The sequence below is a fragment of the Chiloscyllium plagiosum genome, chromosome 13, assembly GCF_004010195.1.
Source record: "Chiloscyllium plagiosum isolate BGI_BamShark_2017 chromosome 13, ASM401019v2, whole genome shotgun sequence".
NCBI lineage: Eukaryota > Metazoa > Chordata > Chondrichthyes > Orectolobiformes > Hemiscylliidae > Chiloscyllium > Chiloscyllium plagiosum.
Genome location: NC_057722.1, coordinates 4,518,760 through 4,532,663, shown reverse-complemented (window position 1 = coordinate 4,532,663; position 13,904 = coordinate 4,518,760). Strand labels below are relative to the sequence as shown.

General features: G+C 42.7%; 1 protein-coding gene across 4 annotated transcripts in view; it reads left to right on the top strand.

The window, feature by feature from the left end:
- Positions 1-13,904, top strand: part of LOC122555685 (lactosylceramide 4-alpha-galactosyltransferase-like) — an 80,669-nt gene that overhangs the window by 59,487 nt on the left and 7,278 nt on the right. For 2 of the 4 annotated variants that reach the window (XM_043701700.1, XM_043701701.1), the window contains 2 exons: positions 2,936-3,076; positions 8,823-9,268. In XM_043701700.1, coding sequence (XP_043557635.1) covers positions 8,828-9,268 — 441 coding nt within the window. In that variant the 5' untranslated portion in view covers positions 2,936-3,076; positions 8,823-8,827. The remainder of the gene's footprint in view (positions 1-2,935; positions 3,077-8,822; positions 9,269-13,904) is intronic. The other 2 variants (XM_043701702.1, XM_043701699.1) reach the window with 1 other exon arrangement.

Sequence of the window (13,904 nt, the reverse complement as noted above, 5' to 3'; positions counted from 1 at the left end):
ATCTTTCCAGAAGAAAGCTATATATGATAATTAGCAGACAATTAGCCAACACATCCTAGGACAAGTCAAACAGAGACACGCACGAGAATTCCTAGAAGCATGGCATTCGAACCAGAATTCTATCAACAAACACATCAAGTTAGACCCCATCTACCAGCCCCTGAGAAAAAGAACCAGAAAATGACATCACCACAGAAAGTGACATCGCCAACCCAAAGAAAGCAAAACCTATAAATAGAAAGCAGGAATGATGAACAGTGCTTCGCCCGGAGGCCCACTAAAGATGTTACCTAGTAGGGTGACGAAACATCTGGAAATGAACCTTCCAGCTCAGCGAGCAAACCTACATCCACATCCTCTTTGCAGGCATGCAAAGTAAAGTCAAAGTGAGGCCCTGAACAAAGAAACACATCTCCTTTATATAGATCAGTTGGCCATGCTTACAGATACTCCGGTCACTCCCTCATAGTTTCATGCCACTCAAGACAACTCCCAGTCATTCCCTGTCAGTCACAAGTTACCCCAGGCACAGTGGTAGGATGAGGTCATTCTCAGAGATGATGTAAATGCCCTAATCCTGGGGATTCATTATGCAAACGATTTCCTGACTCAGTGATTCCCCAAGACAATGTAAGTATGACATGCCTAGCGTCAGAGGATAGCTAGAAAGCATTTCTGAATGGAAGAGATTGAATGAGAGTTTAATTTGATAATCGTAGGGGAGTAGTAGCAAATGACTGTCTAATTGTGGGTGATTCGCATTCTTGCATCAATGTTGTCTTCACCCACTTCCACAATGTTCACTGAGTGCAGTTTAACTCTTCAATATTACATTAATGTCCAGAGAGATATTCCAATTTAATTTTTTAACATTACACTTCATTCTGGGGAACCTTTGAACTCCGTTCATTGACCTCTGCCCTATGGTGTGGGCACACATACTGTACTTTATATGCAATCAAACCAGGGCTTTGTACAGCTAAGGTGCAACTTGGTCACTTTTGTACCCTGCAATAGATCATTTCTAATCCACATGTTCAGAGATGTTATTACACACCTCTGGAGCAGGTGGGACTAGAACCAGGGCCTCTTGGGTCAGAGATAGGGGCACTACCATTTCCTGGGATGGTATGCCATTTGCTGTCACCTCACCTTCCCTTCCTATTTCTGTGTGAACTATTTTCTGTTCCTTTTTAATGTTATCTACAAATTTGAATAAATTACTTTATGTTCCTTTGTCTCAGTTATCAATATTTATGCTAACTTGTGTTAGCAGCGCAGATCCTTGGGGTATGCCCCATGTCTGATTAGCCCATTGAGGTCAGGGATCCTTTTAATCCGTTCGCTAAGCTTGTGTCTGCTAACTAATGACCACCCCATGTGATCTCCAATAGACATACTTTCATTTCTGTTAAGTCACTGTGGGGTATTGTGTTGAACAAGACAACAGAATGGGTTTTATCTAAATCTATTTTGCAGTGCGTAAAAAGACAGAATGATTGGTTTGATGAGCTGTACTCCCTTTAAGTTACATGAGCGAGGAGCTGAGAGACAATCTGGAATGTTCCGCTGAATGGAGCAATCGTAACACACATTTAGTTCAGTTGCATCTGTGTGCCACTAACTATTATCTGAAAAGGATCACACACGGAAACAAGTAGGTCATGTGCAGCAGAGAGAAAGATAAAGGGTACGATTATTGATGACCACAGCTCATTAATTGTAAAGACAGGTTTCACTCAAAATTTACTCACCTCAGAAAGAAGACTATGGGCCTTGCATAGGAAAGTGGGGCAAGTGTAGGTAGCGGTGGTATCCTTTGTGGCAGCAACTTGAAGTGCTGAAGGGCCTCTTCTGTTCTGGATGATTCTCTAAGACTTTGTAAAAGTCTTCTGCCCACCAATTAGATAGTTGGTCAAGAGTTATTCATGTGTGAACCGGACTTGTATAGGAGCAGCGCGATGGCACAGTGGTTAGCACTGCTGTCTCACAGGACCAGGGACCCAGGTTAGATTCAGCCTCCGGCGACTGTCTTTATGGCGCTTGCACATTCTCCCCACGTCTGTGTGGGTTTCCTCCGGGTGCTCCAGTTTCCTCCCACAGTCCAAAGATGTGCAGGTCAGGTGAATTGGCCATGCTAAATTACCCATAATTGTAGGTGCATTAGTCAGAGGGAAATGGGTCTGGATGGGATACTCTTCGGAGAGTCTGTTGGGTGAAGGGCCTGTTTCCACTCTTTAGCAAATCTAATCTAATCTATGGAAAGTTGACAGTGGCCTTTTGCACAGTGTGCATCTGGAGTCACCTATTTGGCAACTTTATGAACCAAGTGACAGATGAGCCAGAATTGTCTCAGCTATATATATAAGGCTCTCTGAGGCTGCACTCTTCAGCTCTTCCCAGGAATTCTGGATCCAAATTCCCAGTCCTCAACTCTTCACTGATGGTCAGCAAATTAAAACTGAACAATGCTAAAAGCCTTTGTGATCTGCCCAACGACAAGTTGAAGTTTAAATGTCAAATACGAAGGGGCATAGGCTTCAGATGAGAGGAGGAAAGTTCAAAGGAGATGTACGAGGGAATGTTGTTTTACACAGAGGGTGGTAGGTGCCTGGAATGTGCTTCCGGGGAAGTGGTTGTGGCAGATGCATAAACAAAGTTTAAGAAACATTTAGAATGAATGAATTAGCTTTATTGTCACATGTCGTCACATGAGCACAGTGAAACATTTACAAGTCACTACTTACGGAAATGCTTGGGTATAAAGGTACCAATGTATAGACATGTGGACAGGGAGAGAGTAGAGGGGATAGGGTTCATATGCAGGCAGATTGGATTGGTTTTGAATCTAGATTGGTGCAGACAATGTGGGCTGAAGGGCCTTTTCCTGTGCTGTACTGTTCTAATTATGTCTATGTTAACTGTTTCTCTCCAGTTCTTCGCTGTGAATTGTGAAGTCTTCTGAAGTGAACCATCAAAACTGAGCTCCATCACAGCCTGGGGTCTCCCGGTGAACAGGGAACAGGTCCCAGGCTGATTTCCCAGCCCAAACTTGCAGGCTAGGCTGAGGCTACAGGTACATAGCTATACCCGGGCTCCTGAAGGTCTTGTCCCAGGGTGGCGGTCTTTGTCCAGGCATTCTAGTGACCTGGTAAGGTGGTCTCATCCAGGAATGGTGGTCTCAGCCCAGCTTGTCCACCGAACCTGGACATCTTTGGACTGTGGGAGGAAACTAGAGCACCTGGAGGAAACCCACACAGACAAGGGGAAGAACATGCAAACTCCACACAAACAGTAATCTGAGGGTGGAATTGAACCTGGGTCCCTGGTGCTGTGAGGCAGCTCCGTTAACCACTGAGTCACTGCACCACCCTTTTTAACTTTTTTCATTATGTATGACTTCCAGTCATTCGAGGATATGGAATAAGTGCAGGAACTTGGGATTAGTACATCTTTGGTGGTAGTTATGTCGATGGTGAGGTCTCAATGGGACACGGTGCCTTTTCTATGCTATATGAATCTATGAATTCTGTCGTTAATGTAGGTGTTGTGATGATGTGACTTGTAAAACTTCTCATTGCATTTACCATGTATAAGTATATTTGACAATAAATGTCTATCCTATCCCATCCCATCCCAGAAGCCATTTCAGCTTTGACGTGTAGGCATCACATCCTCGGAATTTGTTGTTAGACTTTAGTCTCTAAAGATTCTGTTTGAGAAATATGTTATTTCTGATTATATCAATTGTCAAATTTCCTCCACCTGTTTAGCCTCTAAGTTGCGTGGTCTAAGTTGCAGACAGAAAGGTCTGTTCATCGCCTCTGCCATTTGCTCATTTCCCATCATAATTACTCTTGTCTCTTCCTCTAAAGTTCCAAAGTTTAAAGTAGTTACTTCTCATAACCACTTTCATCACCTGCTTTTATATTTTCAATTCCAATGTTTTTCCTTTTTTAACAACATCTTGGTGGCTGTTTGCTCATTCATGAAATGCTACCAGTTCTCTGACTTACTATTATTCTTCGCAACGTTATAATTCTCTTCTTTTAATCTTCTGAACGTTCTGAGTGAGCCCAGCATAGCTTTTTCTTGGTAATTTTTTAAGTTTTTCTGTAGAATGTATTTTTGTGGGGAGTGTTGTAGAACAAAGAGACCTTGGAGTCAGGTTCATAGCTCCTTGAAAGTAGAGTCGCAGGTAGATAGGATAGTGAAAATGGTGTTTGGTATGCTTTGCTTTATGGGTCAGTGCATTGAGTATAGGAGTTGGGAGGTCATGTGGTGGCTGTACAGGACATTGGTTAGGCCACTATTGGAATATTGCATGCAATTCTGGTCTCCCTGCTATGGGAGGGATGTTATGAAACTTGAAAGGGTTCAGAATAGACTTAAAAGAATTTTGGCAGGGTTGGAGGGTTTGAGCTGTAGGGAGAGTCTAAATAGGTTGGGGCTATTTTCCCTGGAGCATTGGAGGCTAAGGGGTGACCTTACAGAGGTTTGTAAAATCACGAGGGTATGGATAGGGTGGGTATACAATGTCTTTTCTCTGGGGTGTGAGAGTCCAGAACTAGAGGGCACTGGTTTAAGGTGAGAAGGAAAAGATTTAAAAGGGACCTAAGGAGCAACCTTTTCACAGAGGGTGCTTCAAGTATGGAATGCATTGCCAGAGGAATTGGAGGTTGGTATAATTACAACATTCAAAAGACATCTGGATGGGTATATGAATAGGAAGTCATCAGAGGGATAAGGGCCCAGTGCTAGCAAATGGGACTAGATTAGTTTAGGATATCTGGTTAGCATGGATGTGTTGGACTGAAGGGTCTTTTTCTGTACTGTATGACTCTATTTAGAATTGTTTTCTTAAATACTTCCTGCCACAGCGATTTATTGATTCATCCAATGCGTCTTGAGTTGGTTCTTAACCTTGTCCTTAACCCTTGTACACCAGACTTATACAGATGTGGGTGGGTTGTCTTTATGAGGAAAGGTTGGATGAGCTAAGCTTGTTGCCGTGGGAGTTTAGAAGAGGAAGAGGTTTCTTGAGGTGTCAAGATCCTGAGGGGTATGGACAGGGAGTAGGTCGAAGGATTTGAGAGTGTCTAAAACTAGGATTATTGTTTAAAAATAAGGGTCCACCAATTTAAAACAAGGGTAAAGAAAATATTTTTCTCACACCTTCCAGGTGAAGCAGCGCTTTACCTGCACTTGTCTCAATCTCGTCTACTGCATTCGCTGCTCACAATGTGGTCTCTTCTGCACTGGGGAAATGAAGTGTAGACTATGTGACCACTTCCCAGAACATCTATGTTCTGTTCGCAAAAAAGACCCAGACCTTCCAGTTGCCTGCCACTTCAACACATCACCATGTTCCCTGGCCAATGTCTCAGTTTCAGGCCTGTTCCAGTGCTCCAACAAAACCCAGCTGGAAGAGTAGCACCTCCTTTTCCGCTTGGGAACTTTACGACCTTCAGGATTTAAGATCAAGTTCAACAATTTTTGGGCTCGAAGCACCTTCCCCTATGTCCTTAACCCTACCTCCACACACCAGGCCCTGTTATCACATGGGCTGCTATTACACAATCCATTGTTAGCCACTAATCGTTCACATTAGCACCCATTTATTCTCCGAGGCTGACCATTATCCCCTCTTTTGTCTGTCCAACCGTTCTTCTGCCTCCACCTATCACTTACAGCTTGCCCCCCCTCCCCTATTTTCTTCATGAAAACCAACATTTTCCCAGCTAACATCAGTTCTGATGTGGAGATGCTGGTGTTGGGACTGGTGTAGACAAAGTCAGAAGTCACACAACACCAGGCTATAATCCAACAGGTTTATTTGAACTCACAAGTTTTGGGAGTGCTGCCTTCCCCTGACGAAGGAGCAGTGCTCTGAAAGCTTGTGATTTCAAATAAGCCTGTCAGACTATAACCTGGTGTCGTGTGACCTCTGATTTTGACGCCATCAGTTTGAGGAAGGGTCACTTGATTTCTCCTCCCAGATGCTGCCAGACCTGCTGAGCTTTTCCAGCAATTTTTGTTTTTTTTTGTAATTCTGTTCTTTGAAATGCAGTGGAAGCTGAGTCCTTGAACATTTTTAAGGCAGAGGCAAGTGGAGTAATATTACTATCACTATTTCCCATTGGGTCTCTTGCTATGAGATTTCTAATTAACCCTGCTTCAATTCACATAACTAGATCCATGACAGCATTATTTATTGTTGGTTCCACAATGTATTGTTCCAGGAACTTGTCACAAGCTCTATAACTCTTTGACTCATCATCTAGACCACTCTTGCCAACTTGATTGGTCATTCTAAATGGAGACTAAAGTCCCCCACAATTATTACACTGCCCTTGACACACCTTCCAATTATTTCTCTGCTCTGTCCAAAGGGATATATCCTGGTGAACAATTGCAATCAAAATATGCTGGTTTCTACTATATTGAATTTCGATCCAGACTGATTCCAATTCAAGATCTTGTGAGGATCTGATCTTTACTCACCAGTGTCCCTTATGTCAGCCTTTACTAACATGGCTACTCCTTGTCCATTGCCATTCTGTTTGTCTTCACAAAACATTGTGTGCCCTGCAAAGATCATTATCCTCATCTTTATATCTTTGTAATGGTGGTTCACTCCCTGACCCCAGGGAAAAGACTTTGCCTATTTACCCTATCCATGCCCCTCATAATTTTGTAAACCTCTATAAGGTCACCCCTCAGCCTCCGATGCTCCAGGGAAAATAGCCCCAGCCTGTTCAGCCTCTCCCTATAGCTCAAATCCTCCAACCCTGACAACATCCTTGTAAATCTTTTCTGAACTCTTTCAAGTTTCACAACATCTTTCCGATAGGAAGGAGACCAGAATTGCGTGCAATGTTCCAACGGTGGCCTGACCAATGTCCTGTATAGCTGCAACATGACCTCCCAACTCCTGTACTCAAAACTCTCCTTGTAAATCTTTTCTGAACTCTTTCAAGTTTCACAACATCTTTCCGATAGGAAGGAGACCAGAATTGCGTGCAATATTCCAACGGTGGCCTGACCAATGTCCTGTACAGCTGCAACATGACCTCCCAACTCCTGTACTCAAAACTCTGACCAATAAAGGAAAGCATACCAAACACATTTTCTGTTCATCCTCAATTGCCCTTGTGCAGGTAGTGGTGGGCTATCGTCATGAACTGTAGTCCATGTGGTGTAGATACCCCCACAGTGCTGTTATTGAGGGAGTTTAGGTTAATTACCTCATGACAGTGAAGGAATGGTGATAAGCTGTAAGTCAGGATGATGTGTGGCTCAGAGAGAAAGGCAGCTGGAGGTGTTTCCACATAGGTCCTGCTCTTGTCCTTCTAGATGCCAGGTTTGGAAGGTGCCTCATGAATTGCTCTAAAATGTCTTGTTGTATCTCCCCTCTGCTGCTACTGTTTGTTGGTCGCAGAGGCCATAACTGTTAAAGGTCGTTGAAGGGGTGCAAATCAAGTAGGTTGCTTTGTCCTGGATGTTATTGAGCTTCTTAAATGTTGTTGGAGCTTCATTTATACAGGCAAGTGGGGAATATTCCATCACATTCCTGACTTTTGCCTTTTAGATAGATTTTTGGGGAGATGAGTTACACATCACAGAATTCCCAGCCTCTCTCTGACCCGCTGTTGTAGTCCAGTTCAGTTTCTGCTCAATGGTTGGGGATTCAATTATAGCAGTGCAATTGAACATCAAGGGGTGATGGTTAGATTCTCTCTTGTTGAAGATAGTCATTGCCTGGCACTTGTGTGGCATGAATGCTACTTGCCACCTTTGAGCCAAACCTGGATGTTTTCCAGATCTTGTTGTATTTGAACATGCACAGCTTCAGTATTTGAGGAGTCACAAATGGTGCTGAACATGGTGCGATCATCGGTGAACTTCCCCACTTCTGACCTTTGAATGAAGGGAAGGTCATTGATGAAGCAACTGAAGATAGTTGGGCCTAGGACACTCTGAAGAACTCCTGCAGACTGTCCTGGAGTGGAGATGATTGGCGTACAGAACCTTAAGTAATTCCGATGTGTCAGGTATGACACCAACAAGTGCAGAGTTTTTCCCACCCCCATTCCTTACTGACTCCAGTTTTGGTAGGGCTTCTTTATGCCACACTCCATCAAATGCAGCCTTGATGTCACTCCCACCTCACCTCTAGAATATAGCTCTTTTGTCCATGTTTGGACAAAGGATGTAATGCGGTCAGGAGCTGAGTGGCCCTGGTGGAACCCAAACTGGGCATTGCTGAGTGGGTGCTGTTGGTGACATTTTCCATCACTTTACTGATGATCGAGAGTAGACTGATGGAGTGGTAATTGGCCTGGTTGAGTTTGTCCTTCTTTTGCTAACTGGTTATATCTGGCCAATTTTTCACATTATTGGGTAGATGTCAGTATTGTAACTGTGCTGGAAGAGCTTGGCCAGGGTAGTGGAGTACAAGTCTTCAGTTCAGTTCTGAGGAAGGGTCACTCGACTCCAAACATTAAGTAAAAAGTTTCTGACAGATTCTGCCAGATCTGTTGAGCTTTTGTCTCTTCAGTACTATTATTGGAACATTATCAGGGCCCATATCCTCCACAGTATCCAGTGTCTCCATTCATATCTTAATATCTTTTATTAAAAGTGAATTAGTAACTCTGTTTCGCTTTCTGCAGACCTGCTGAGTTTTTTTTGTTTTATTTCCATTTCCAGTTACCACAGTGTTTTGCTTTTGAATTTATTGATGCTTGTCACTGATATGACTGTGGGATGCCACACTTGGACTATTTTACTTACTTCTCAATCATTATTTCTCTTCACAGTGACCATGGAGGAATCAGTTCTAATTTTGAAAAGTTGGCACAAAGCCTTGGTACTTATCCTAATCATTAGTTCCATTGTCTACTATTATGTCTTTGAGTTTAAACCTTTAAAGCTCAAATACCCCTTCCCGAAAAAAGCTTCAAGACTTGCAATACGTTTGAGTCAATCAGACGCAATCAGAGAGCCTGGAATTATGTTTGTACAGACCTCCAATGATGTAGCACCTTCCCCGTTGGCCATGTGCAGCATTGAATCAGCAGCTAGACAAAACCGAAACAAAACCATTTATTTCCTCATGAGTGGTTTCAATGGGAATATATCTGCGTATCGAGAACCTGAGTACAAAGCCATCTCTTTGCTTTCTTCATTCGAGAATGTCATCATCTTGCCCTTGAATCCTAAAGAATTGTTCAACAACACACCCTTGGCTGGATGGTATGAGAAGGTAAGGACTTGTACAGAGTTGGCTGCTTGGTTTGTGGATGAAAAAAGCTGCTATTGGTTACCAATCTGAAAAATGAAATAGTAAACTTTACACTGACAAGTTAAATCCCCAGTTTCTAAATATCTGATGATGGATAATGCTGAGCTGGAATTCCTGTGGGTTTTAGATTGAATTTCAGTTTCAGGTCCTGATGAATCATTTGCAGAACGTGCAAGAAGACTAGAATCATTTTCTTCCTGAAAATCATTATTTATCTCAATTATTCAAGACTGTACTTTGTTCATTGGTGGGATGGGGAACCATTAATTTGGAAACTCTCCAGTTCAAAGCATGTTAGTTCAATCTTTGTCCAATAATATTAGACCATATTCATTGCTTTGTAAATGTCTCTTACCAAGTTGAGACAATAAGACCGTAACAATTAGGAGCAACAGTAAACTATTTGACCCCTTGAGCCTGAAACACCTTTCTCTACCTGCCTCAAAAGCCTTTGACATGCTTAAGATAAATTTAAAAATCAAATTCAGCCTTGAATATATTCATTGACCTCACCTCCAGTTCTCCCCAGGAAAAGAATTCCAATGATTAATGAATCACCGAGAAGGGAATTTCCATCTTTTACCTGTAATTGATGGGAGGCCTTATTGTGAGACTGTGCCCCCCACTTCTGCAGTGCCCCCCCCCCAGAGGGAAACATCCTCTCAATGCCATCATCTCTTCTACTTCTAATCTCGGAGAAGTGGAGACTCAGACTGTTCACTCTTTGCTCATGAGGCAACCTCTTTATCCCCAGAATCAAACTCTAACCATTCTCTGAGCTGCCTGCAACTGAACAAGTTGATTCCTGACACAGAGCTGGAGAAAGAACCAGGCTCAAGTGTTTCTTTAATTAGTTAAACAGGGGTTGTAAAAGCGCAGGATTGAAACTAATTAGTTAACATGATGGTTAGTTACTGAAACATGTTCACACAAAGTAGTAGGGTTTCTATAGCAAGAGTTTTACAAACAATAAGTAGAAAAATGCAATCTAAAGCTAAAAGAGTAAAGTTAAAACATGAAACAAAACATAGTTTAAAACTATTTCCTGACGATATCCTTTAGAATGCCCTGAATCAAGAGAGATCACAGCCTCTTTCAACTCATGTTGTTAATGAAAATCTACAGCCTTAGGTGAATATGTGACTGAGCACTATGTTAACTAACATAATTAACTAACCAAACCAAATCTATCAAAGCAGATTTCATTCTGAGACCTGATTTATCCAGGAGAGATTATAACCCATTGCTGCTTTTCCGGTTTGGGAGTAGTTTCAGTATGGATTTTGTTACTGTTCACCTGCTTAACGATAAACTCAATGATGCATATGACTTTGGAATCTCAGATTCACCAGGAACTTTTACTGGGTTCTAGGTTTTCATGATTGAATGCTGTACATATAGAACTCAACAGCTCAGGAGGGAATTAGCATTCTTGTTGAAGTGTTGAGCTCCTTCCTGTTGTCTGTCTTCCTCCTGGTCATGTGGAAGGAGTGTCTTGGCAGAATCATCTTGTACTTTCTTCCATTCAGGGAATTCCTGTTCTGCAACGATTTCATGATGAGCTTGAGATGTGTGGATTGAAGTGACAATACGGCAAGGCTTGGGGAGTATTGCCCTGAGGAGTATTGTCAAACACAGAGACCTGGGGGTTCAGGTACATTGTTCCTTGAAAGTAGACAGGGTAATAGAGAAGGCATTTGGCACATTAGCCTTCATTAGTACAATTACAGAATTTAAAAGACTTTTGAACATGTATGTGAATAGAATGGTTTTAGAGGGATATGGGCCAAACACATGCAAATGGGACTAGTTCAGTTTAGGAAGCCTGGTTGGCATGGATGAGTTGGGTCTAAGGGTCTGTTTCCATGCGGTATGACTATGACTCTTGATGTTTTGTGAGGGTTCTCTTGACTGCCTGGATATGGCTTTCTAAAACTGGTGTCCCATTGAGGAATGGAGATAGTCAACCCATACTGTTCAGTGTATTCCGTCCATTCTTTTTGTCACTTATTTATTCTAGGAATCCATTGCTCAGTGAATTGTATTCCTGCAACTGAAATGATTGTTGTAGCTGTCAAATCTTAGCTTTTCAATAAAAGAGAACCTTGAGTAATGGTCAACAACTGTGGGACTATTGTTGATTATGTGTGAGTAAATTGTCCCCACAGATTACCTTTGTCTGGATGGTAATTCAGTATCTATCACCGTCTCTGCTTATAAGGTGTGCAGATACAACTCCTGGAGCTGATCTGCTGAGTTTACTCTCTTCCATTCCTACATGGTCGTGTTCCTCCTGCATCATTCTGAGTACAGTTAATCTGAATCCTTCTTGCAGAATGCCATCTTCTAGTCAGATGCCATCTCTGGCAGACCAGCCCTGCTTATTACTGATTATTATCAGACCATTTCCTGACAGAGCATCAGCATCTGATCTTATCTCTAAATTGGCTCAGTTTTCATTCCTGTGTGTCCGTCAAAATTATTTATGACAACTTAGGAGGTTTTTTTTTTGTGTTGGCTCGGTTGAATTGTTTTCCTTTTCTCTCTGGTCTTGATCCCTCACTATCTCCCCTGATAACATGTACCAGAGGACTGGAGGATTGCAAATGTTGTGCCCTTGTTCAAAAAGGACAGTGGAGATGACCCAGGTAATATAGACCAGTGAGCCTTACATCTGTTGTAGGAAAGGTTTTGGAAAGGATTATAAGAGAGATTTATAATCATCTAGCAAGCAACAATTTGATTGGAGAGAGTCAACATGGTTTCGTCAAGGGCAGGTCATGTCTCACAAGCCTCATTGAGTTTGAGAAGGTGACCAAGCATGTAGATGAGGGTAGGGCAGTTGACGTGGTGTACATGGACTTCAGGAAAGACTTTGATAAGGTTCCACATGGTAGGCTGTTGGAGAAAGTGCGGAGGCATGGGATTGAGGGTGATTTAGCTGTTTGGATTAGAAATTGGCTTTCTGGACGATGGCAGCGAATGGTGGTTGATGGAAGATATTCAGCCTGGAGTCCGGTTACTAGTGGTGTGCCGCAAGGATTTGTTTTGTGACCACTGCTGTTTGTCATTTTTATAAATTACTTAGACGCAGGCGTAGGTGGATGGGTTAGTAAGTTTGCAGATGATACCAAAGTTGGTGGAGTAGTGGACAGTGTGAAAGAATGTTGCAGGAGGACTTGGATAAACTGCAGAATTGGGCTGAGAGGTGACAAATGAGAGTTTAAAGCAGCTAAATGTGAAGTGATTTACTTTGGAAAGAATAACAGGAAGGCAGAATATTAGGTCAATGGAAAGATTCTTGGTAGTGTGGATGTGCTGAGGGATCTGGGTGTCCATGTACATAGATCCCTGAAAGTTGCCACCCAGGTTGATAGTGCTGTTAAGGAGGCATACAGTGTGTTGGGTTTTATTGGTAGAGGGATTGAGTTCCGGAACCATGATGCCATGCTGCAACTATACAAAATGCTAGTGCGGCCACAGTTGGAGTATTGTGTGCAGTATTGGTCGCCCCATTACAGGAAGAATGTGGAAGCATTGGAAAAGGTGCAGAGGTGATTTACCAGGATGTTGCCTGGTCTGGAGGGAAGGCCTTATGAGGAAATGCTGAGGGACTTGGGTCTATTCTCATTGGAAAGAAGAAGCCTAAAAGGGGATTTAATAGAAACATACAAGATGATCAGAGGATTAGATAAGGTGGACAATGAGAGTCTTTTTCCTAGAATGATGACGTCGGCTTGCACGAGGGGGCATAGCTGCAAATTGAGGGGTGATAGATTTAAGACAGATGTCGGAGGCAAGTTCTTTACTCAGAGAGTGGTAAGGGTGTGGAATGCCCTGCCTGCCAATGTAGTTAACTCAGCCACATTAGGGAGATTTAAACAGTCCTTGGATAAACATATGGATGATGATGGGAGAGTGTAGGGGGATTGGGCTTAGATTAATTCACAGGTCGGCGCAATATTGAGGGCCGAAGGGCCTATTCTGCACTCCATTTTTCTATGTTCTATGTCTCCTAAACAATGTTGTTTAACACTCCCTCTCCTTCCAATGGAACATGGAGCATTTCCAACTATTTGTCAAACTTTAGATGATTAGCTTTTTCTAATCTATTGTGTTGACCTTTGATCTGGTGTCTGTACACTAAGGAAAATTGTAATTTCTATAGAATGCAGCTGACTGCTGTAGGTAGATCCACAATGCTGTTCGGGAGGGAATTCTGGGATTTTGACCCAGTGACCGTGAAGGAACGGCGATATATTCCCAAGGCAGGATGGCTTGCAGGGGAACTTGCAGGGTGATGGTCTCATGTATCTGCTGCCGAATCCTTCTGAATGGAGGTGGTTGTGGGTTTGGAAGGTCTTTGGTTAATTTATGTAGTGCTTCTTGTAGATAGTGCACTGACCGTCGTTGGTGGAGGGAATGGATGCTTGTGTGTGCTTTGTCCTGGATGGTGTCAAGCTGCTTGAGTATTGTTGAGGGTACACACTCATCCAAGCAAGTGGGGAGTATTGCAGCACACTCCTGACTTGTACCTTGTAGATTGTAGACAGGCATTGGGGGAGTCAGCAAGTAAGTTACTCATTGCGTTATTCTA